Below are 24,648 nucleotides of genomic sequence, written 5' to 3' on the forward strand. Positions count from 1 at the left end.
CCATAGTCTACCTCCCACCCTGAGCTTGTTGTTTTTGTCAGAAGCTTTACTATGCCATATAGGTGCTCTCTTTAAATTTTTTTTTTTCAACGTTTATTTATTTTTGGGACAGAGAGAGACAGAGCATGAACGGGGGAGGGGCAGAGAGAGAGGGAGACACAGAATCGGAAACAGGCTCCAGGCTCTGAGCCATCAGCCCAGAGCCTGACGCGGGGCTCGAACTCACGGACCGCGAGATCGTGACCTGGCTGAAGTCGGACGCTTAACCGACTGCGCCACCCAGGCGCCCTGGTGCTCTCTTTAAAAGGAAAAACGTGGGAAGGATATTTGCTATGCTCAGTTTAGAAACACCTGAATAAAGAGACCTACCAATTAAGATGTCATACCAACTGGTGGGTGGGTCCTTACAATCATAAAAGAAAGCCATCTAGTCACCTTCTGGTCCTATAGGATACATGGCAACATTTATGTGACTAGCATGGCATGGGCAGAGAATTAAAATGATAAGTGAGATGTGTGTGCTAGAAGGCCTCTTAAAAGGAAATACATCCCACATATTAAAAAAGTAGCATCTAGTCTTAAAAGCCATTACCTTAGTACACCATGTACAATTACAGAAAAACAAAGGGAATGAGTATGGAAAACCTAAGCAGGCCAGAGCGGGTGGGGGTAGCAAGAGTCCAAATGCAAACAACGCTAGGAACAAGAAGAATTCTTGTCCACTTTATTTTTAAAAAATGTGTTTATGTATTTTTGAGAGAAAGAGAGAGGCAGAGAGGGAGGGAGGGACAGACAGAGAAGGAGACAGAGAATCTCAAGCAGGCTCTGCACTGTCAGCACAGAGTCTGACATGAGGTTCAAACTCACGAACTGTGAGATCACGACCTGAGCTGAAGCTGGACACTTAACTGACTAAGCGCCCTCAAGGTGCCTCTCTTGTCCACTTTACAGGGGAATTGGATGTAAAAAGAAACTGAGAATGAAAGTATAGTAGTATGAAAAGAATTTGAACATGACTATTAGAAAGTGAGATATGTATTACTACTTAAAAAATTTTTTTAAAAATGCTTATCTTTGAGAGAGATGGAGAGACAGAGCACAAACGGGGGGAGGGCAGAGAAAGAGGGAGACACAGAATCCGAAGCAGGCTTCAGGCTCTGAGCTGTAAGCACAGAGCCTGATGCACGGCTTGAACCCAAAAACCACGAGATCATGACCTGAGCCGAAGTCGGATGCTTAACCGAGTCACCCAGGCGCCCCAAGATATATGTTATTAAGCAGTTATTTCTGGTATCAATTTCCTTATGTGCTAGTTATGTGGTTCCCACCATTAAAGTAAATAGAGTTGAATGTAAAGAAAATAAGAGTATATTTTTTTAAAACTGTTTGTTTATTTTTGAGACAGCAAGAATACGAGCAGGGGAGGGGCAGAGAGAGAGGGGGACAGAGGATCTGAAGCAGGCTCTGCGCTAACAGCAGCAAGCCTGATGTGGGACTCGAGCTCACCAACTTGTAAGGTCATGACCTGAATCAAAGTTGGACACCCAACTGACTAAGCCACCGAGGCGCCCCAAGTATATTTTAAAGATGTTTCAAGAAACAGAAGAATGGAAGTTTAGCAGGGAAGCTATAAGTAATGTTGTACAGGACAAAGTGAATTACCGCTAATACAAAAGTCTAAGGCAGAAAAATAGCGTTGGCCTAGAGCAGAGACTGAGGAACAGGTGACAGACAGCAGACTGGCCTCTGAAATGCCACAGCAACAAGCTCTTTCAAGTTAGCTATCCATGACCTGGGGTGGGCCGGGAGAGCATCTACTGTGTAAACAAAATAATGAAGGAGTTTTGTTCAAAGAAAAGGGGAACAAGGAGAAAGGAACTATGATCCCAAGATAGCAGAAAAAATGAATCCTATTTATGTGAGAAAGGAGCAAGTCAACTAATAGGGTATATATGTGAAAAGAAGAGGACTCAACAGGTGGCAGAAAGACAACAAAATTTATTACACCATGTTCTTAATATGTCAGTGACAGTGGAAACTGGGTAAGTTTGGCTGCAGAGAAACAATTTTGAATACGCAAATGTAACAACTGTATAACTTACTGTAAAGTTCAAGTATGACACTATTTGTGAAACCATCTGAAACTGCCAAATCTATGGATCAGTCAAGCAGCATGGTTACTGAGGACAATGGCCAGGTCTGAGCACCTATAATCCACAGAAACATTTTTAAACCAAGTAGTCTTAATGATCCCCCAGGGAATTCTGGCAAATGTTGCTAACAGTGATATAGCTAACAACTGCTTGACCTGAATTAAAAGCATTTTAGATTTACCTACAACCCGCTTTACCAGAGGCTATTAAGGAGAAGAGTGATCACCGAGGCAGAAGAGAGAAAAAGCAGAAGCCATAAATAATCTATCAGCTGGGGCACTGGCACCTACACAATTAATATCTGATTGGGTGGGCAAAGCGATCACACACCCCATAGTTGACAACACTCTGTCTTCATGTACCTAACATTTAATTACTTAAAGTACAAAATTACCTATTTAAGAATGTAGATGAGTTCCTAGCAGAAAGAAATTTTGGGTCACTTGAGACTCTTGGAAAGTTAATGAGTTGTTCGTTAAAACAAATATTGGGAGTACATAAAGAAGGAAGGAATACAGGTTAAAAATGATTTGCAGAAAGAATTTGAAATGAATGAAAAGGTTACATGGTATTATAAATAAAGTAACTTCCTCACTCTATAAACAAATCAGACTGAGAACAAAGGGTGATATTCTACATTAGAATTTATTTGTTGGTGGTTGTTTTTTTTACAGAAATGTGGAAATGTGATCACGTTTTAAAAAGTATTAAACAAAGAAAAAGGGGACAAACCAAAACCCAGACTCTTTAAAAAAATGTTTTTTAAAATGTTTACTTAATTTTGAGAGAGAGGGAGACAAGAGGATCCCAAGCAGATTCTGGTCTAACAGCAGAGAGCCTGATGTGGGGCTCGAAGTCACGAACCATGAGATCATGACCTGAGCCGAAGTCTGCCACTTAATGGACTGAGCCACCCAGGTGTCCCCCCAAACCAGACTCTTAACCACAGAGAACAAACAATGGTTATGAGAAGGGGATGGGTGAAAGAGGTGAAGGGGATTAAGAGCACATTCATCATGATGAACACTGAGTAATGCATAGAATTGATGAATCACTATATTATACCTGAAACTAACAGAACACTGTATATATTAACTGACTGGGATTTTTTAAAAGTATGTGATTGTTTTTACATTCTTCTTGCATATAAAGTTTAGACATCTTCAAGAAGTGAGAGAAGTTAAAAAAAAGCCTTTGGATCTGCAAAGTTCATAGAATGTAACAAAAATAATAACTTAGCTTAATCATCTTTGATTAAAAACTCATTAGCCATGTGCATTCTTCTGTATGTATATCATATGCCAATAAAAAGTAGAAAAAAAAATTACCCCTCATTAGCTGAAATACAAATGAAACTGTCAAAATAAATCCTGAAAACCAAAATGTTTTGACAGGGATTTTAGAAGAATAGAAGACAAAGAAAACATCAGAATAATGCTAATGGATAAGCACATTTCATGAACCCCAAAGATTCCAATAATGCTGGTGCTAGGTTACTGGGACTGAAAAATTGAAAAATGAATCCTCCTAGTGGCTACAGGTACTCTACCTGAAGATGATGTTAGCAAAAAATAATGGTCTTTCAAAAAGGGAGAAACATACAGAGAAATAATCCCCTTCTCCAAAACCAGAAAATGAAAGCTTAGTTGTGGAGCCACACCAATGGTAATGCTGGCTTTCTCTCAGCATCCCTGGGCCTGCCTGTGTACATATGGCCCCAGCCCTCTGCACAGCACTCCCCCCTTCCAGAACCACTTGGCACACTGGGAATTCCACGAGTCCTGGTGGGCGGTGTGGAAACAAGTTTGTTTCTCCTGGCCCTATAAAAAGCAGTGCTCTGGACTGAATTAATATCCCCTACTCCCCTAATAGTCCCACTATAAGGGTGCAGATGTCGAGTTTAGTGTGCTGGATACAAACAAGATACCCCCCAAATATAACTGAGTTGCAGACCACATCCACATCATCCAAATCTCTATGGGAAGTAAGACTGCAGGACTTTATCATTTAGCCAGTCTTCTCTTTAGTAACACTGTATATCTGGACTGTGTTTCCCACCAGTAACCCAACTGCTACAGCAAATACAAATTTTATTTGGGCTATGTTGACATGACCTAGAGTTCCATGTTTAGCCATAACACATATGGTGAGAGAGAAAAGTTGACCAGCATTTGTTAGTGCTGACAGGATTTTATTCTAGTTTACATAAACACTTACCTCTTTTACGCTATGTGTTACCGCCCATATTAGAAAAACTCTTGACATCACCTGGAAAGAAGTCAGGACAACAGAAGATGGAACAATTCCTGAAAGATATTTTAGGATGGGTAAATAAACGTATATTGTACCAAGTTTCAACATGTCATAAATTTTCTGAAACATTCGATTTTAATGTTTAGACATAAAACCATCTTGAGCAACTAAAACTTATCTATATTGGCATATAAACTGTTTTTCAATATTAAAAACTTTTTCCCTCCAAAACGATAATACTGCTTTTTTTTTTTTTTTCAAAACAATATTGTTAATGGCACAGCATACCATAGAATCCAGGTACCTTTCTCAAGCCTGTCAAAATCCCTAACCAAGTGCAATATATTTTACACTTATCATATAGAGAAAGCAAAACCATTGCTTAACCTCTAAAATTAGACACTGAAAGGTCATCTTACAATATGGGTTTCAAAAATGAACAGGCACCTACGGAAGGGAAACCAACTGTATTTATATCTAATGAATGTTAGCAACTCCTGATATCGTATATACTGTCTATACTGTATTATTAGATACCGAACTAATAGTTATCTTCTATAATTTACTCAAATATTTTGCCAATAAGCATACCAAAATCAAAATTTGTTATCTATATAAGCCATTCCTACTCACCTTGTTCATTACAGTAAGCATTGGTACAATTATCCTTCCAAAGTCTGAAAGTTGTAACACTGGAATCATCTTGAGTTATTTTAGATAATCATTAGATTCTGCTAAGTTTACATTTCTTTGGCTTTCCCCTTCAATTCTTACAACTACAATCCCTATAGAAAGACGAGCCACCACCATTACAAAAAAACCCTTGCCTCCTTTAGGTCATCTTAGACCCAGCAATAAGCCAGTATCTGTAAGCCTCATTTTCTTGTTGTAACTTTATCCTGGCAAGGAACTGCCCCTCTAAAATAAAATCCAGAGGGGCGCCTGGGTGGCTCAGTCAGTTGGGCGTCCAACTTCAGCTCAGGTCATGATGTCACAGTTTATGAGTTGGAGTCCTGAGTCAGGCTTTATGCTGACAGCTCAAAGTCTGGAGTCTACTTCGAATTCTGTGTCTCCTTCTTTCTCTACCCCTTCCCCACTTGTGTTCTGTCTCTCTGTTTCTCTCTCAAAAATAAATGAACATTAAAAAAAATTTTTTTTTAATTTAAATAAAATTGGAAACAGAAGTATATGGGTACCCAATCCAGCAGCTCCACTACCCTCACCTCTGCCATTTCTAACAACGACTAGACTTACCAACTTTCTGCACCTTTCAAGTTACACGTGGGCCACCCTACACTGACAGGAACTCTCATCATGGCTGCAGATCCTCCTTTCACTCTAAAACTAACCCATCTTTGGGGCGTCTGGGTGGCTCAGTCAGTTGGGCGTTTGACTTCAGCTCAGGTCATGATCTCACAGTTCGTGTTTGAGTCCCACATCAGGCTTTGTGCTGATAGTGCAGAGCCTGCTTGGGATTCTCTGTCTCTCTCTCTCTCTGTCCCTCCACCACTCATGTGCATGCTCTCTCTTTCTCTCTTTCTCTGTCTCAAAAATAAATAAACATTTAAAAAATTAAAATAAAACCAACCCATCTTCATTACATCCACTGGACCATCCCAGACAAATTTTCATTCCTCTAAGCCTTCTAAAACATACTCAGACTTCTGAACATTTATAAAACAAACAACAACTTGCCAAAACTCTGTGTACAAATCGAAGATAAAATTGTCTCTATGGGTGTAGCTATGAAAGGAAATCACTTCACAACTCATTAAGAAAAAGAGATACTATATCCTGTTAGAATGAGTTTCTTGGAGAAGATTTGGGCTTTGGAGAGGAATGATTTAGTTTCCAAAAGCAAGTAACATGGACATGTCAACAATGCTTACCATATAAAGATGCTCAATAAATCTTTGTAGAATGAATGAAAAAAAAAATAAAGGTATGGACTTGTAGCCCATAGATAGAGTCTAGTAATAAACCCTCACATTTATAATTCTTGATTTTCAACAAGTATGCCAAGACAATTCAGTGGAAAAATAACTGTCTTTTCAATAAATGGTGCTGGGACAACTGGACAAAAAATAAAAAATATAAATAAAAAATAAAAACAAAAAATAAAGTTAGAACACTTCCTTATACCATATAGAAAGAAATTAACTCAAAATGGATCAAGACCTAAATGTAGGAGTTAAAACTATAAAACTCTTAGAGGAAAAAAGAAATGTGAATCTTTGTGATCTTGGATTAGACAATGGTTTATTAGCTATGACACTAAAAGCACAAGAAAAAATAAATAAATCAGATTTCATCAAAATTATGTGTGCTTCAAAGGATACCAACAAGCAAGTGAAAAGAGAACCCACAGAATGGAGAAAATATCCATGAACTGTATATAATAAAGGACTTATATCCAAAATAAAGAATTCTTACAATCCAACAATAAAAGAGAACCCAGTTAACAAATGGGGAAAGAATTTGAATAGATATTTCTCCAAAGAAGATATGCAAGTGGATAATAAAGACATGAAAAGATGCTCAAATCATTACTCAACAGAGAAATGCAAATCAAAATCATAATGAGATATATTTTGCTAGGTTGGTTATAATCATCAGATACATTATTACAGAGAATAGCAAATGTTGACAAGGATGTGGTGATATTGGAACCCTCACACATCGATGATAGGATTATAAGCTGGTGTAGCTACTCTGGAGAATGAACAGTGTGTTGGTACCTCAAAATGTTAAATATGGAATTACCATATGACTCATCAGTTCTACTCCTAGGTCTGTATATACCCAAGAAAAATAAAAAAATTGCTCACACAAACACCTGCAAAGAATGTTCATAGTGGTATTCATACTGGCTTCAAATCGGAAACAATAAAAATGTCCAACAACAGATTAATGGATAAATAGAATGTGGCAGAGCTACACAACGGAACATTAGAAATAAAGTAAATAAAAGTAAAACATAATGAATAATAAATAAAAAGAAATGAACCACTGATACATACTGTAATATTGATGAATTTTGAATACATGCTGAATGAAAAAGCCAGTGGATAAAAGACCACATGTTACATGATTCGGTTTATATGAAAAGTCCAGAACAGACAAACTATAGAGACAGAAAGTAAATTAGTGGTTACCTGGGGCTAGAAGGTTAGGAAGGGAACTGGGAATGACTGCTAATGGGTATTGGATTTCTTTTGGCGGTAATGAAAATGTTCTAAAATTGACTGTGGTAAGAGTTTGCACAACTGTGTGAATTCTAAATTGTATACTCTAAGTGGGGAAATTGTATATGTGAATTGTTATATGAATAAAGCTTTTATAAAAAAATTAATGTGTGAATTAACTACAAAGCCTGGTGATATATGTAACACTGCTAAAGAAGTTAGTCAAATATTAAGTGAATATACTTAGCCAGATTATATTATAGTTTACATTACCAGAAAAACTAAAGATCCATAATCAAAGGCTTTCCTAAGTGAGTTATTAAGCATTTACTACTTGAGGAAAGACCACTAGTATTTCTAGTTTTTTTTTTTTAACTCAAAGACTAGCTCATCACATAAAAATATTATTTTCTCTTTCATTTCTGCTCTTTCTTCTTTTGCCAATGAAACAATGGGCTAGACTGCTAATGGTCTGAAAAGTGCTTCAGGGTTGTTGCTGTATTTTAGTGGGAATCAAGAAGTTCAGGATCTGGAACTCAGATTTCCAAGTTCAAAAACCTAATTTTATCCCATTTGTGAGCAAAAATCAGGCTCTGGGAGACTGACTCAAGACTAATCAAATTCATAAGAGTTTAGTTAAGAAACCAAAATGTCACTTTATTTACTTATATGAGAGGCACAGCCTTTGTAATAACTGAATGGTTGGGATTTCAGAGACCCTCATCTGGGGGCACTTTTTTCCTGCTGTCGAAATCAGAATGCTTATTAGTAAATGCAACTTCAACAGAGGGATCTGGTTGCCGTGAGGGGTGAATACTGAAATTCAGTAGGACCTGGGTATAATTAATTACCCCTTCTTTACTATAGAGTTCTTTTTCCTAGAGAATACAAAGATTTATATAGTTATATAGGTCTTCCCTTTGAAAATGCTAATCAAAAATTGTGATTGTTTTTCTTAAAAGTAAGTTTTAATAACCAAAAACATTTATTCCTTAGGTAATAAATGTTCCTGGTAAATATTTCCTACCAGTCTTTACTTCTAAGTGTATTTTTATTATTTTATTAAAAAATTTAATGTTTATTTTTGAGAGAGAGAGAGAACAGAGTGCGAGTGAGGGAGGGGCAGAGAGAGATGGAGACACAGAATCCGAAACAGGCTCCAGGCTCTGAGCTGTCAGGCAGAGCCTGATGCGGGACTCAAACTCACAAACCATGAGACCATGACCCAAGCTGAAGTAGGATGCTTAACCAACTGAACCATTTAGGTGTCCTTAAGTGTATTTTAAAATACAGTTCAACTTCTATTATTTGTACTCTGTAATTTGCTTTCTCACTTAACATTTTAAGAAAATTTCTTACAACATATTCTCCAAAATATTTTAACTTGAGTCATAAGATTCCTTTGAACAGAATATATTTGTTTATCTATTCTCCTTCTGTAAGACATTTAAATTGCTCTAATTTCTTGATATTACAAATGAAGTAATGAAGTATTACAAATAATACTTAAAAATTTCTGAGGTTTAGAACTTTTTTTTCTTTTTTTTTAAGGATTATTTCCTTGGGATAGTTCCCAGAAGTAGAACTACTAGGTCAAATGCTATGAATTCCTTTAAGGCTCTTGAAATACATTGCCAAATTGCTTTCCAAAACGTTTGTATCAATATACACTCCCACCAGCAGCATAGAAGTGTGGCTGCTTTAGCCTACCCTCAACGGCAAATTTAAATCTTAGTAAGTTAGGGGGTAAAAAGCCAGTAAATTTAAATCTTAATAAGGTAGGGAATAAAAAAGCTGATTAACGCTTTCTAATTTGATGCAGATGCAGAGATGTTTATGGCTTTGCTAACAGGTGCTCCTAAATTCCCTATTCAGGAAACTGCCTATTTAGGCACCTGAATTTCCCTCAAATGATGTCATTCACACCAATTCTCACTTGGTTTCTATGGCATATGAACCTACCTCAACCAGTCACCCAGCAAACAGAAGTTTTGGTCCTAGCCTGACAGCCCAATCTCAAAATGCCTGCTCTACTGAACCAGATGGAATACCATCTTAGGGCCAGGGGCTCCAAGTTTATCCTTGAAGTTAAGCCAGACCAACAACAGAAGGCCACAGAGATGGACCATATCATCTTTGCTCTGAACAGAACTGGTATCACTGAGTTGGGTTTAATGTTATGCTTAGCTGGATTTCATGAGGAACTGTTAAAAAAATCATTATTTGCTGTAGGAATGCTATGCATTAGTATAATATACACTCTATCATTCCATGCCCCTTCCATAAAGCCCTAGGTGGGAAATATATTTTAGAAATCAATGCTAAGAAATATTTACTCTTCTCCACTGATAGGAGTTATATAATTCAATTGCCCTTTTTCTTTTATTATTTTCTTTTAATTTTAGTATAGTTAACATACAAGGTTATATTCTCAGTTGCCTGTTTTTCAAAATGTTTATTTATTTTTGAGAGACAGCGCGCGCGCGCGCACACACACACACACACACACACACACACACACACACGAATCGGGGAGGGGCAGAGAGCGAGGGAGACAGGGAATCTGAAGCAGGCTCCATGCTGTCAGCTCAAAGCCCAACGTGGGGCTTGAACCCACGAACAGTGAGATCATGACCTGAGCTGAAGTCAGACGCTCAACTGAGTCACCCAGGTGCCCTTCTCAATTGCCCTTTTTAATGTGGTAGTCAAAGTTTCAAGCCAAATCTGAAGTATACCACATTATTATATTTTATGTAGAAGTTATCACAAATTCTTGTGGAATGAAGTGCACAGACAGACCAGATCCTCTTTCTTTTCTAGACTTCTTGAAGTCAATTTCAATGTGACTGCATTTACTATGCCCTTATCTCTTATTTGAACACATGACATAGCATGTTAAAACTACCAAAACTGCAGATTTTTGGTTGTTGATTACTTAAATTGGTTGTTTTCAGACAAGGAGAGTTTCTTCAATCTTATCAGTAAGCCATCGCTAGGCCAAAATTCATTAAAAAAAAAAAAAAAAAGACTTACTACGCATCTATTATGCATTAATTGAATTCAACAAATATTTTTGGAGTACCTACTCTGTGCCACATACTGTTTTCCATGATGGGGATACAATGGTAAATGAGACAACGTCCCTGCCCTCATGAATTTACACTCTCAGGCTGTAATTGATTTGTTTTGGGATATGTCTTAATTTTAGGACTTTTGCCTGAAGGTGATGTGAGGCAACTAAACATTTGTAAACAGCAGAATGGCATGATCGCTTCTTGTTTCAGAAAAATATCTCTATCAGCAGTGTACATCTTTGGCAAGGCGAGGTTATAACTTGAGAAATAATTATGGGAATTTATGTTGAAAGGGCAATGAACTTTTGAAGCAAAACATCAGCAGATTAAAAGAAACACAAGTGTTTATATGTGTGGGGTGTGCATGTGTGTGTGTGTGTTAAGCAAAAGCTGTATAAAGGGAATCTGGCAATCAGTTTGATTCTCCAGAACCAGGGTGCTTTGAGGACAATCTGTGAGCCCTGCAGAGGTGGGCAGCACTGGAAATCCACCCTGCTTGGCACAGCCCTCAGATGGACCAGGTTAATGGGCTTAGGAGACTGGCTACCTGTGACCAAGACTGGATTGAAAGTCAGGTACAGCAAGGCAACGTAAGTTGGGAGCAGAGCAGAACAGTGTTCAGCTGGAGCCCACCACCCGAAAAGGAGCCAATCATCAAGGAATACATGCATAATGGAGGCCAGACCAAAGCAAGGCAGGAGACATAAAGTTGGTGCCAGAAGTTAAACTAAATGATGGCAAGTGCAACCAGGGTCTCCCTACCCAAATACCGTATCCACTAAACTAAAAATAGTAATATTCAATAACAAAAACAACACTCAACAGTAGCAACCAAAGAGGAATGGGGTAACAACTGTATGCCATATATTTTTAAAAGCTCTAGCCAAAAAAGGAAAGATTATTGCACACCTCCTACCCTATCCCCATCTCCCAAAAATGATATTGGTGAATCAACACAATCTTGAGAATTTTCACCAACGGGATCAGATTTGGAGAGAAATACATTTCTGAGCAGAGTACGACAGACGTGGAGGCTGGAAGGTGATGGTAAAGTGGAGGATGTGACTAACCAGGAGCCACCTCATGGATGCCAAGCCTTTCCGGCCCCACACTGAGCTTGAGGACTAGCACAAAGTTCCCTGTGGGAATAGGATACACTTTTTAAGAAATGGCAGAATCCTAGCATGGAACAGTCATATCCCAGAAGGGAAGGAAGAGCTCATGTTTTTAAATAAGTCATTCATGCATTGTTCAAAGTTTAAAAAGTATAAAAAGATACAGAGAGAAAAGTCTCCCTCCCAATCCCATCCTACTGCCATTCACCTTTCTCACAGGCAACCAAATATTAATTCCTTATCTATCACTCCAGAGATATATTTTAGGTATATAATAGCAAATATGTAAATGAATGTATTAAGATGTATTTATATAGATCCTTTTTTCCAACTTTTTACACAATGGCAGCTTTTTATACACATTGTTCTATACTCTGCTTTTCTCCCCTTAAAAAATATCCTGAAAATCTTTCTTCTTCTATACATATATACACTGTTTTAATTACTGAGACTTTATGCCTTAATATCCATGCACTCTCCTAAGCCCTACCCCTATGCCCTCAATGTGTAGAAAAATATGTAAAACAGGAAAACTCTGGTTCTAAACTGTAGCTCACAGGGGAAAATAACTGAATATTAAACACTGTAGAAAGGCAGCCAGGAAGAATTCAGTAACATCCGTATCAGAGCAAATAAAATGGTTGGACAGGGATGTTCATACTTTAGAAAGACGGAGAGGCATGGCACCCATACAAACATAATATAAGGGAAAAAAATAAAGCATGCATTGAATCTAGGGAGAAAGTAAAAACTTAGAGCAACTGGAAAGAAGATAATCATTATGGACAACAAAGGCAATCCAACACAAGGATAATTGCTACCCCAAAGCAGAGAACCCAATATGTGAAACAGAAAATGTATTCAGGCACAATCCAAGAAATATAAGAACAAAATTTTTACTGAGAAAATACACTATGTTCCGGGGGGGGGGGGGGATAGTGAATGAAAAAAAACGAGACATTTCTTGGTTACAAAAATACTTCAGGGATTCAGACAAAAATAAATGAATGAATGAATAAATGAATGAATAAACCAACCAACCAACCAACCAACCAACCAACCAACCAACCAACCAACAAGTTACCTATAAAGTGGTAAAAAAAATCAGCCTGCTTCAGACTTCACGGCAACATCCAATGTCAGAAGACAATAAAGCAACATTACAATAGTCTGAAGGAAAGAATGTTCAAGAATATTATACCCAGACAAGGATGTAACTCTAGCACAATGACAAAAGGTAAACATCCCTAAATATGAAAGAACTTGCCACATAATGCCTATGCAACCAACCTTCTTAAGAAACACATGCTGTCAGAAATTCAGCCCAAAAAGAGATGAATCAAAATAAAGAATTCAGGAATGGAGAAGTCATGGTCAAAGGGCCCATAGTAGGCAATGAATCCATTCAAATATAAAGCTAAGATTAAATAATTATGGTAATTATGGTCATAGAACATTGGGTAAATGTTTATAAGCCACAATAATATGTTGGTAATATAATTTTAAAATGGGAGCCAGGGAAAAAGACATGAAAGGAGAAGTGACCATACTTATTTCCTTAATAGAATTAAGAGATATTGCTTGAAACTAAAATAGAGCCAAACGTAATTCTAATCTAAGTTTTTATATCTTTTTGTTAAGCTTTAAGAGACTTGTAATAAAATATCTCTCATGGTAAGAGGATTTTATACTTATTTTTAATATACTCAATAATTTTAAGGAAAAGTAGCATGTAAGGCAGGAGCTATTTATCTTGATTCTTCCATCCGTGTATTTTTTCTTCCTTATATTAATATATATGTGAAGAAAACCCTCTCTGGAATGGTGTTTACCTAACAGTAATGAAGATTAGTTCTAATGGTAGAATTTGGAGTCATTTTTAAACTTTGCTCTTTGTACTTTTCCACATTGCTTGCACCAGTAAAATCCATGAATTTGATTTCAAAATTAATAAAATCATTACTCTGACAAGAATTTAAACGTTTGGCACCAGCAAAAAGATAATTCTGAAACTGAGCTAATTCCAATTTTAAACAGGAATTTTCTTAAATATTTTCTCTTACAGTACAAGCTAATCTCAGAGAAATAAAATATTTCTGGCCAAAATGAAGAAAAGTGTCAGAGTATGGTACTCAAGGAAGATGAATGGCTTTTTTTTTTTTTTTTAAAGAAGGACTGACAGAAGGGCAATTCTCTTTTCTATTTTCCCAGAACCTAGAAAACTGGCCATGCCTCTTGGGGTTGCGGTACCTAACCGCCCCCACCCCCAAAGCAATTTTCAGTACATTTTACTTAACTACACTTACTTTATTGAGCTCTGACAAAAGAAATTTGTGTATTACACTGTAATCAATAGCAAAATTATGGTATTTATATGATAAGCTCTGGATTTATTTGGGGTTAGCATTTCTAAAAGATGTACTAAACTGTAAGAGGGCATTATATTTCTTTGTGCTAAAAGGATAGTGGACCTAAGTGCATTCATGCTTACCTTTGACTAAACTGAAATGGATAAAAAGGGAGGGAGACATGAGAAAATCCTATCACCTATCAGTGATAAGTCATGTGTCTAACATTGGAAAGAAATGTACAGTTAGAATTAAATCTTTTCCCTTGATGTGACAAAATTTTAAGCACTGTAGTGCTTCTCAAACTGGGGCATGTATAAGCCAAAGATGTACAGCAGGGTCTAATCCAGTGACATCCTACTAGCAGTTAACTTACTCCAACTCAACTGTATGAACTCAACCCAAAGAAAATAAGATACAAAACCAGTGTAGACGACTCCACCCAGTATTTCGGTGTGACTGTGGGCACCAGAGTGAGTGGTGGTCTTAGGTCTCCTGGCTACTCACCACCCTGACTGTGATTTTACTGTTCAGAGATAATGTAAGAGTCATCCAACACAGGCCCTAAATGCAAACCAACTATTTCATCTAGTATTCAAATGAAGAAAGAGTAAACATTTTCAATACTGGAGGAAAAAGTGGCTCTGTTGGACTTATTGTAAGTCAATACTAAGTTGCATTGTATTGCATGAACAAGTCAAAGTATTTTTCATTGGAATTTTACCCCTACATAAGCAATTCTACTTTAGGAGATAAAGCCATAGCATGTATATATATATATATATATATATATATATATATATATATATATACACACACACACACACACACACACACACACACACACACACACTACATTGTCTTGGTTCACTCATTTTCCCTGAAAAAAAAAAAAATTTGGTGGTGGGGGGGGGATATCCATTTTTACATTAAAACATAAAAAAGGGGACTTCATAAGTATTTCACATTTATGGCAGGCTATTTCGCCTTTACTCTCAAATCCCTGGAGTAAAACTATACAACTCTCCCCTCCCCGACCTTTACAGACATTAGGGAAACTTGAGAAGAGCTGGAAAAGCACAACAATACATAATAAAAATAGAAGGTAGGAAGCTAGGCTTAGAGGAAATAAGGGTAGGGAAAATATCTTGAAACAATGGAAGAAATTAACACCTCAACAGATGAGGAGAAAGCCTGTGTACTTGAGTTTGGGACAGACCACAAACTTGGCACTGAGCTCCTTTATGGCCAATGCAAGGAGAGAAATCAATCCAGTTGTAATTCAGTGTACACGAAAGAAACAGAACCAGGTGCTCGGTTTTTGAGCCATATCCCTACATATTAAATGGCTTTGACTACAGTAGTTTCTAGTTTACTAGAATGTCTTTCATACAGTCTACTGTTTTAGATGGCCAACTGTCAAAGTGTTTGCCACTGGCAGCTTGCTCTTCCACTTAATTGAGGTTCTCACATGTAAAAAGTAATTCTAAATTGGCTCCAAGAGAGGACTCAGAGGGCTTTGAAGGAAATGAGCTTTTTGAGGGCTTTATCAAATATCCAGAGGCTTTTCATTTGTTTACTTTTGGGGTCTCCACTCTCTAAGAATAAGGTTACTGAAAGTTGAATCTCTGAATGATAGCAAAATACAGACCTGAAAAAAATGAGACCTATTTCCCACCTTTCTAAAGATAACAGAAAAGGGTGTCACATTTTGAAAAACATGAAAACATAAAAATACTTGGGACGCCTGGGTGGCGCAGTCGGTTAAGCGTCCGACTTCAGCCAGGTCACGATCTCGCGGTCCGTGGGTTCGAGCCCTGCGTCGGGCTCTGGGCTGATGGCTCAGAGCCTGGAGCCTGTTTCCGATTCTGTGTCTCCCCCTCTCTCTGCCCCTCCCCCGTTCATGCTCTGTCTCTCTCTGTCCCAAAAATAAATAAACGTTGAAAAAAAAAAATTTTTTTTTAAAAATACTAGAAACTGTTCTCTAAGAGAACACAGTGAGTCAATTATAAGTCACAGAAACTCTTTCAAACTCTGTATTGTAGTTAGCATTTCAATAGCAAATTGCCATCCAGTTATTTTTATGGTCCACAGCATTCCAGGTGTTTCAGGCCAGATTGTTAATTGCAGCCTTGAACTATGGATGGCTCATACATATTTTACCATCAAGACTACATCATAAGCTTTTCACTAAAAAAAAAAAAAAAAAGATTTAATAAAACTGTCAAAACCAAATAAGATTGATAGTTGAACTCTTAGATTTATAGTCACTTTTTGCTTACTTACGCTAATAACCCATAAGTACTCTGGATATTGGGGATAAAAAATATTTTCTTGTATCTCTACTTTAAAATTTTATTAGATTTTGTCTCAATACGCTCTGAAAATTCTTTTTATGTAAAGCTTTCTCAAAAGACTGAAGCTGATCCAATGGTCATTTACTTGAAATAACACAAGATCTAACGACAAGGTTGAAAAAGTAGAATCATTTCCTTATGACTTGAAAAAAACCAATAATCACAGGATTTCACTCAAGCAAATCAAGCAATACACTTCTTCCAAACCATGTTCTTTCTCAGAGTTCTCCCAAACCATATGGGCAGTGAAGGAAGACTGTAGAAGATGAAGTTTAACTGTACTCGGTGGTTGTGAAAAAAGACTTCCATGGGACAGATGCTCTATTAACGAGAGCAGGGAACCACAAGGGCCATTTAATATGGTGATGTGTAGCTAAGAAAATCTTGGCTGTTAGAACTGGAAAGGATCTATGTAAGAGAGCAAGTTCAACCCAACATCTGACAGATGAGGAAAGTGAGGTCTGGAGAGATACAGTGACTTGCCAAGCTTACATACCTAGTTTTGAACACAACAAATTAATGTTTATGTGTAACATTTAGTGGTTACTCTCAAAGGTTACTTATTGGTCAATATGTAACTAGAATATAATTAAAATATTTACCATCAATATGACAAAAGGTTAACATTCAACGTATACAGAATAGAAATTGCTTTTGTCTTTTAAAAAATTAAGATCCTATTAGGCAAATAAGCAAAAGGCATAAATAGATAATCTACATAAGAATAAACATAATAAATATATGGAATTATATTTAACTTCATAGTTAGAAAAAAAGGGTCAATGAGAGTACCTTTGATTTTAGATGATTAACCCAGTAAGTATTAAAAGTAATTAGGGGCGCCTAGGTGGCTCAGTTGGTTGAGTGTCCAACTTCAGCTCAGGTCACCATCTCATGGGTTGTGAGTCTAAGCCCTGCATCAGGCTCTGTGCTGACAGCTCAGAGCCTGGAGCCTGCTTCGGATTCTGTGTTTCTTTCCCTCTCTCTCACAAAAGTAAATAAACATTAAAACAATTTTTTAAAAAGTAATTATAATACCTAAATGTTGGTATTGTGCTAAAACCACCATACTCACTTTGCAATAGGGCACAATCCTTTAGTGACTCCTTAACTGACTGAGCCACCCAGGCACCCCGCCCTTCCTTTAGTGATTCCTTTAGCAATCTGGCAATATTTTTAAGAGTTAAAAGAATATTCATACTCTTCGAATTAATAATCACACCTGAAAATGTATGCAAAGGCAAAAACCCAAAGACTAAAAAAGTCTATATATCAACAAAGATACTGGCTGGAAAATTATTAATGGGAACAACCTAAACATTTTCCACTAGGGGAGGCATAATGAAACATCTAATTCAATGTTGTGTAGTGAATTTAAAATTTAAAAGTATCAATGAAAAAAGATGAGCCTGAAATATCTTTTCATATCAGAAAGCCAGGAAGTTATTTTTATGAAATATTTCAGTCTTTATTTAAATTGTTAAGTAGAATACGAAACCCAAGTTGTAGCTAGTACTAGAGAACGGACTGAACTGTTTGGAGAAAGCAAGGAAGTGATCAAAGATGATGGGAGTCCTGTCAAAAAAGACTTGGAAAACAACCTAACAATGCTTCCACAGGCCCAAGACGGCCCATTTAAGCATTAAAAAGCAAGTTACTATGGACTGAATCACATCAAATATGTTAAAGTTCACGAGTTCATGATGATAAAATAAGAAGCAAAACCTTCAATGTCCCTTGGACATATCTGATTTTTGTCGTTTGGGAGAAGGACTGTGTGTGTGTGTGTGTGTGTGTGTGTGTGTGTGTGTGTGTGCGCGCGCGCGCGCACGCAGTGTCTATCAGTATTAGTGTCTGCCTGAGTTAGGAAAATTACATCTCTGGTTCTGTATGAGGAGAAGGGTGTATAAAACAACATGAAATACTAGCCTTCATTTTGTTTTAAATTACAGACTAATATTAATTGTTCTCAGAACTGGATTTTTTCCTTCAAAACTGAAATGGCTTTTCTTTTGGATTTAATAAGGTATTGCTAGCTGAAGCCAGTCTGACGTGCTGAGAGAGATGTCAGATTGATGAGAAATGTTGCTGCCTGATTTAAAACCAAACCCTGAACCTTTTTAAAGAACGATAAAATACATGGGAAAAAGCCCCCACAAACTTTTACTGGTATACTTTACAGGATTCTGGGAAACCAATACAGTGTTCTGAAAACCGGTATATAAAGGAAAAGAAGCTAAAAAAAAAAAAAGGGGTGTGTGGTGTGTGTGTGTGTGTGTACACACACACACACCACACACCCCCACACACACCACACGAGTTATGTTATAAAAAGAAAACAGGGAAAGCAGTTTTACCTCTAGGAAAGGGGATGGGAGCCTAGCAAGGAAACAAGGTGGCACAGGGACTTATTTTCCACTGTATACCCTTTTATATTTTTTGAATTTTGTACCACTTTGTACCATTTGAAAAACAAACTCATTGAAGTATCACTACAGACATTATGTAACAAAATGGAAAAATGATTATATTAAAAACTCTGAAATCAAATGATAGCCACTTTAACTATAACAGCGTAAAAACTGCATATGCATATAGACTAGGCCTCTAAAAAAAAAGAAAAACAAAGTTGTTGACTAAAACTGCAGAATTTAGGGGCATTTTTTCCTTTTGATTAAAATGAATTCCAATGTTATATTTATAATGTTATTTGTCCAATAAATAATGTTAAAGTGGCATTTAAGTGGAAAACATAGTATTTGCACTCACTCTGTTTTACCCATACTTACAGGAGAGCCTAGCTATTTGAACCCTGAGCCCATAATCAAGGCAACTAAGCACCATTTGGAGGTAACTTGACTCTTATTGTAGGCAAGAGATCTAAGAAGGATAAAAGAAAAGGTCTATTGAGGGCTGTTCATACAGGGGCTGTTAAAGTACAGTGCCCAGCTCCGTTTGCCCATCCCTGCACTAAGGTGGGAGGCAGTGGTGGCATTCACTGAGTAGGAGGCCAGCGGAACATGGAAAGAGCCTGTCGACAGTGCATAAAAGACACACACTGAAAACACGGCTTGCAGGAGGAGTGAAGCTTGTCAAAGTACTGCAGAGGCTGGGAAAGTGAAGGGAAGAGAGAGAGCAATTATAACCTGAACCTAACAATTCCTCAGCTAAATTTAACTAGAGAGGTGGAATATATCTGCAGCTTGAAAATGATAGGCAAATGAACGCGCAGGTAACAAAAGGACCCAACCTACACAGACCTTTAAATGGTCACTGTTTTAAAAAAAGAATTATATTTTCCTGTCAATCATTTGCTATTATTCTGAAAATATTTCAACTGTAAGCTCCCAAAATAAATAAATGGCCTCAGGGAGGAATAAGGAAATCCTAGGCTCAGGGCAAAACCTTTTATTTCTTGTTACAAGATAAATCAAAATCAGTAATGATTTATTAATGTCAAACTTTTCCATCAACACTAGTTTAAAATTTTTCAGCTATGAAGAATGAAAATTAAATGGTAACTTTTACTTACCTTTTTAAGGTTGAAATGCAGTTATTTATCCAAAGTTTTCTCAAATTTTTATGTCAAGAGATATCTCAGTTAATACGCTTCTTTGTGCTGAACTATGTTCACAATAATTCCAAAATATATTATCTAAATACCTAAAATGCATTATTCTAAAATGCAAATACTTTATATACATAGGAATGTATATCAAAAAGGTAACAATAATTATTTCTGGATAAGTAAAGTCATTTTTATTTTCTTTATGTCTTTCAGTATTACTATTTTTTTTACAAAGTGAATGTGTTACTTCTATATAAGGAATATAAAAAATAACTTTATAAGGAATAAGATTATTTTTTTAATATTTATTTTTGAGAGAGACCGCGTGCATGCATGCGTGAGTAGGGGAGGGGCAGAGAGAGAGGGAGACAGAGGATCTGAAGCAGGCTCTGCACTGACAGCAGAGAGCCCGATGTGGCACTCGAACTCAGGAACTGCGAGATCATGACCAGAGTTGAAGTTGGACGTTTACCCGGCTGAGCCACTCAGGGGCCCCCAAAATAAGATTACTTTAGAAACAAGGCCTTTTCATTAAAAAAAAAAAAAAAAAAATTACCACAACTTGATTCAATAGCCACCACACTGTAAATTCTGTTAAAAATAAAAATGGTTACAATTTCACTCAAAACAATGTGCATTTTCACATAACTGATTTACATCATTTTAACATAAAAACATCTCATTTAAGTCAAAAATCTAAATTGAAGCAGCTTTTGAAAGAAAAATATCTATTTAAGTAACTTCTTTCTAATGAAAGACTTTGCTGGAAGGAGAAGATTATGTACAGATCATTACTGAGGTTTACGACCACATATACTACTTAGGGGTACAGAGATTTATAACTATATATAACTATATACAGTATGTGTGTGTGTGTGTGTATATATATATATATATAAAACTATATGTAACTATATAACTATATGTAGTTATATAGTTATATATATATGTAAATATATATATATAAATCAATCTATGTTTTTGTTTCTCAAATCCAACTTTAGAAATATAAAACAGACTGGGGCACCTGGGTGGCTCAGTCAGTTAAGTGTCTGACTCATAGTTTCAGCTCAGGTCATGATCTCACGGTTTTGGGAGTTCAAGCCCTTCATGGGACTCCTTGCTGGCAGCGCAGAGCCTGCTTGGGATTCTCTCTCTCTCTCTCTCTCTCTCTCTCTCTCTCTCTCTCTCTCCCCCTCTCTCTGCCCCTCCCTCACTCACATTGTCTGTGTCTCTCTCAAAATAAATAAATGAACTTAAAAAATGTAAAGCAGATTATTCATATCAAATACTATAATATCATCGTATTCTGTTGCCACAGATAAGCTGATGGATTGCTATACTGGCTCGAGACTTCAGCAACTATCCAAACCCTTTGTGGCAGCCACTATTAGTTGCTCATTCACTGTGCACTCTCCTTCTCTTCCTCACTAACAGAGCACTGCTCTTATTTGGGGTAGCAGTGTGCCCTGCTTAAATACTAGCTTCCTGGGAATCCCCCGCAGCTGGAGGAAGCCAGAGGGCACAGTTCTGACCAACGAAAAACAGAGTTTCTGAAAAGCCTTGCTGTTCAGCGACTTTTTGCCTGGAATGTGATAAGACACCACTTAACTCACTATAGCTGTCTTACGACTGTGGGATCACATGTACTAAGACAGAAGTCACACACTAGGGATGGCGGAGCATAAAGACAGACTTCTTGTCATATGGAAAAAAGAAACCCTTATTTGGTTAAAGCACAGCAGTCAGAATTCTGGCATGTATAGCCAAATGCAATCCTACTATATAATTTTTTTCAGAGTTGAAAAAATGAACCCCAAATCTGAAGGGAAATTGGGTAAACTTAAGAAATCAAAGTATGTAAGAGTATAGAAGTATGTAAAGTATTTAAGACTAGGTAACACTTTTTAAAAGAACCTATTTCAATTATACTTTCTAGCCACAAAGACTACTGGCATCAATAAGAAAGAAGATGCTGGATATTTGGTGTAGTAATTCTTTCTGGTTAACAATTTTCTAAATCAGCTATAAAACAGAGTGCACATCTTAAAAAAAAATTGCTAGTATTTTATGTCCAAAAACAAAAGCAAAAAAATAAACAACAACAAAAAAACACAAAACTGCTTTCTTTTGCAATTTTGACATGTGGTATTCATGAGCATCTTTTAAAAACATCTTTCTGGAGCCAAGAATGTGGCAATGCAATGCCAGGTCAAGATCTAACAGATATAAGTGAGTATTTACTGAAGTATTTAACTATCACAAATAGTTGATTGCTCTTTAATAAACCATTCTTTAAAAGTGTTGGAAATGTGACTACCCCATTCCCCCTACACAGATTATATAAAGGAAAAACTTCAGCATAAGCACCATAGTCTCTATCGAAACAAATCAATCACAGATCGAAGATGAAATGTTATATGAAAAGAGGTAAACTCCAGAGAGCTAGAAAATACGTAGTTTACTTGATTCTTCACAGTAAACAAACTACTATGAAGACTCACTTTGCTTTGAACTCCAAAGAAACATAATAAATATTGATGAGCTGAATATGTGAATGAACCCTAAGAGTATTGGACACGGATCCCATATCCCAGAGCAGGTTGCTGCGAAGTTTAGGAGAAAGCCCTTTACGTGTCAGAATTTCAGCGTGGAGGGATACGCTTTCTTCATGCTGTGTCATTAGGCAGCTAAGGCCCTCACAGGCTGCTCTACAGGTGGACTCTACACCGGGAGGTCCCAGCTCACTTTGCTCCTATGATGTATCCATGCGTTCCTAAAGGACTTGCCAAGATGACCAGAAACTCTGTACTATGTGCTGTGGTTAGACCAAGCATTATGTTAGATTATTTGGAAATAAAGAGAGAAAAATACAAGGCTATGTTGTTGCCCAAACTGCAACAATAATACGAAATTCAACTATTTGAGAGTAATCTACACATCAGTCATAGTTCTACATCCTTCTCTTATATTAACTAATTTACTTCTCACATACTCTAATGAGGTAGAGACTATTATTTTCCCCACTGCATACAAGAGGGAACTGAGAGACAAAGAAAGTAAGTCATGTGAAATTACATGATGGGTAAGTGGTAAAACCAGAATCAGCCCTGGGCAGTCTGGCTCCAGAGTCCCTGCTCTTAACTGCTAAGCTGTACTACTTCCAACCACAGGAAGGAGAAAAATCAGGCAAAAAAGGCTGTGATGGTTTTTCAATACGCCCACAAATTCTTTGATACTCCTCCCGTCAAGAGGTAGAGACTGTCTCTTCCCCTTCCCACTGGACTTAGTGATTGGCTTCAAATGAACAGAAAAAATAGAAGTAATGGTGGTTGACAATAGGGACTAGATCATAAAAGGCGCTGTGGCTTCCTCCTTGCCTTCTCTCTAGGATCATCTATCTACTCTGTGGGAATCTAGCTGTGCTGTAATGAGGGACACTGGCACAGCCCTATATGGAGAGGACCAAGTAGTGAGGCCGAGGCCTCCAGCCAATAGCCATGTGAGTCATCTCAGCAGCAGACCCTCCAGTTCCAGTCAAGTCTTCAACTGACTGCAGTCCTGGCTGACACCTGGCTGCAACTATGACACAGACTGAGCCAGAAACCCCCCAAGCAGCTCCTGAATTGCAGACCCACAGAAACTATGAGACAGGAGATGTTTGTGATTCTAAGCCACTCTGTTTTGGGGTAATTTTTAAGGTATCAATAGAGAATATTTTGGCAGAATCACATTTTCAGTATAAATTTTATTTAGGTAAGCGATACCATTACATAATTACTTGATGGTTTATTTATTTACATACATATTTATTTTTAAAAGATTTTATTTTTAAGTAATCTCTACACCCAGCGTGGGGCTTGAACTTATAACCCCGAGATCCAGAGTCACATGCTCTACTGGCCGAGCCAGGCAGGCGTCCCTACTTAATGATTTTGAGTGTTCATTCTTTGGAAGCAATAACCGTTTTGATCCCTGCAGAAGGGTGGAACAACATATCCCTCAGGTCCCTTCAAAAGCATAATGAACTGAGCTAATTATTTTCTGAGATTCTTCTCAACTTACTTTATCAAAAATTAACCAACATATGCTAAACATATACACATATAAAAAGATTATTCCTGCCTTAGATTGTCACAGGTCTTTTGCTTTTTCTATTTTCCTATAAGTCAATAAAGAAACAATATATTCCAGCTCGAAAAATCTATCTATAAGAGCAAGCTGTCTATTTGATTCCTGACAGTCTATTCAAGGTGCTAATCTGCCATTATTTATAGACCCTTGATTCCTTTCTGAGCAGCTGTCACTAACAGAACAACTTAGAAGTTCAAAACACCCTTTATTCAACTCAACTGCCTCCTGGAATTATTAGTCAGGTTCCTCAAGGCTATGACTGTGATAAAAGCTAAAGATGAACCAGGTCTCAAGAAGGCTGTGGAAAAGAGCCACCATTAAACACACAAAGACTAGTTGTTGTTCACTGATCGATATTCCTTTCAAGTTCCCATTCCTGATCATTCAGGCCTCTTTTATCAGGATGAAGGCTTTCTGGGTGTGATTTTTGCACCCAAGTTTTAACTATTTGTAGCTTTCAA

General features: G+C 37.2%; 1 protein-coding gene across 2 annotated transcripts in view; it reads right to left on the reverse strand.

The window, feature by feature from the left end:
- Positions 1 to 24,648, reverse strand: part of HACD2 (3-hydroxyacyl-CoA dehydratase 2) — a 111,364-nt gene that overhangs the window by 30,383 nt on the left and 56,333 nt on the right. For both annotated transcript variants that reach the window (XM_023260229.2, XR_006585105.1), the window contains exon 4: positions 4,371 to 4,459. In XM_023260229.2, coding sequence (XP_023115997.2) covers positions 4,371 to 4,459 — 89 coding nt within the window. The remainder of the gene's footprint in view (positions 1 to 4,370; positions 4,460 to 24,648) is intronic.

The sequence above is a fragment of the Felis catus genome, chromosome C2, assembly GCF_018350175.1.
Source record: "Felis catus isolate Fca126 chromosome C2, F.catus_Fca126_mat1.0, whole genome shotgun sequence".
In the NCBI taxonomy this organism is placed as follows: domain Eukaryota; kingdom Metazoa; phylum Chordata; class Mammalia; order Carnivora; family Felidae; genus Felis; species Felis catus.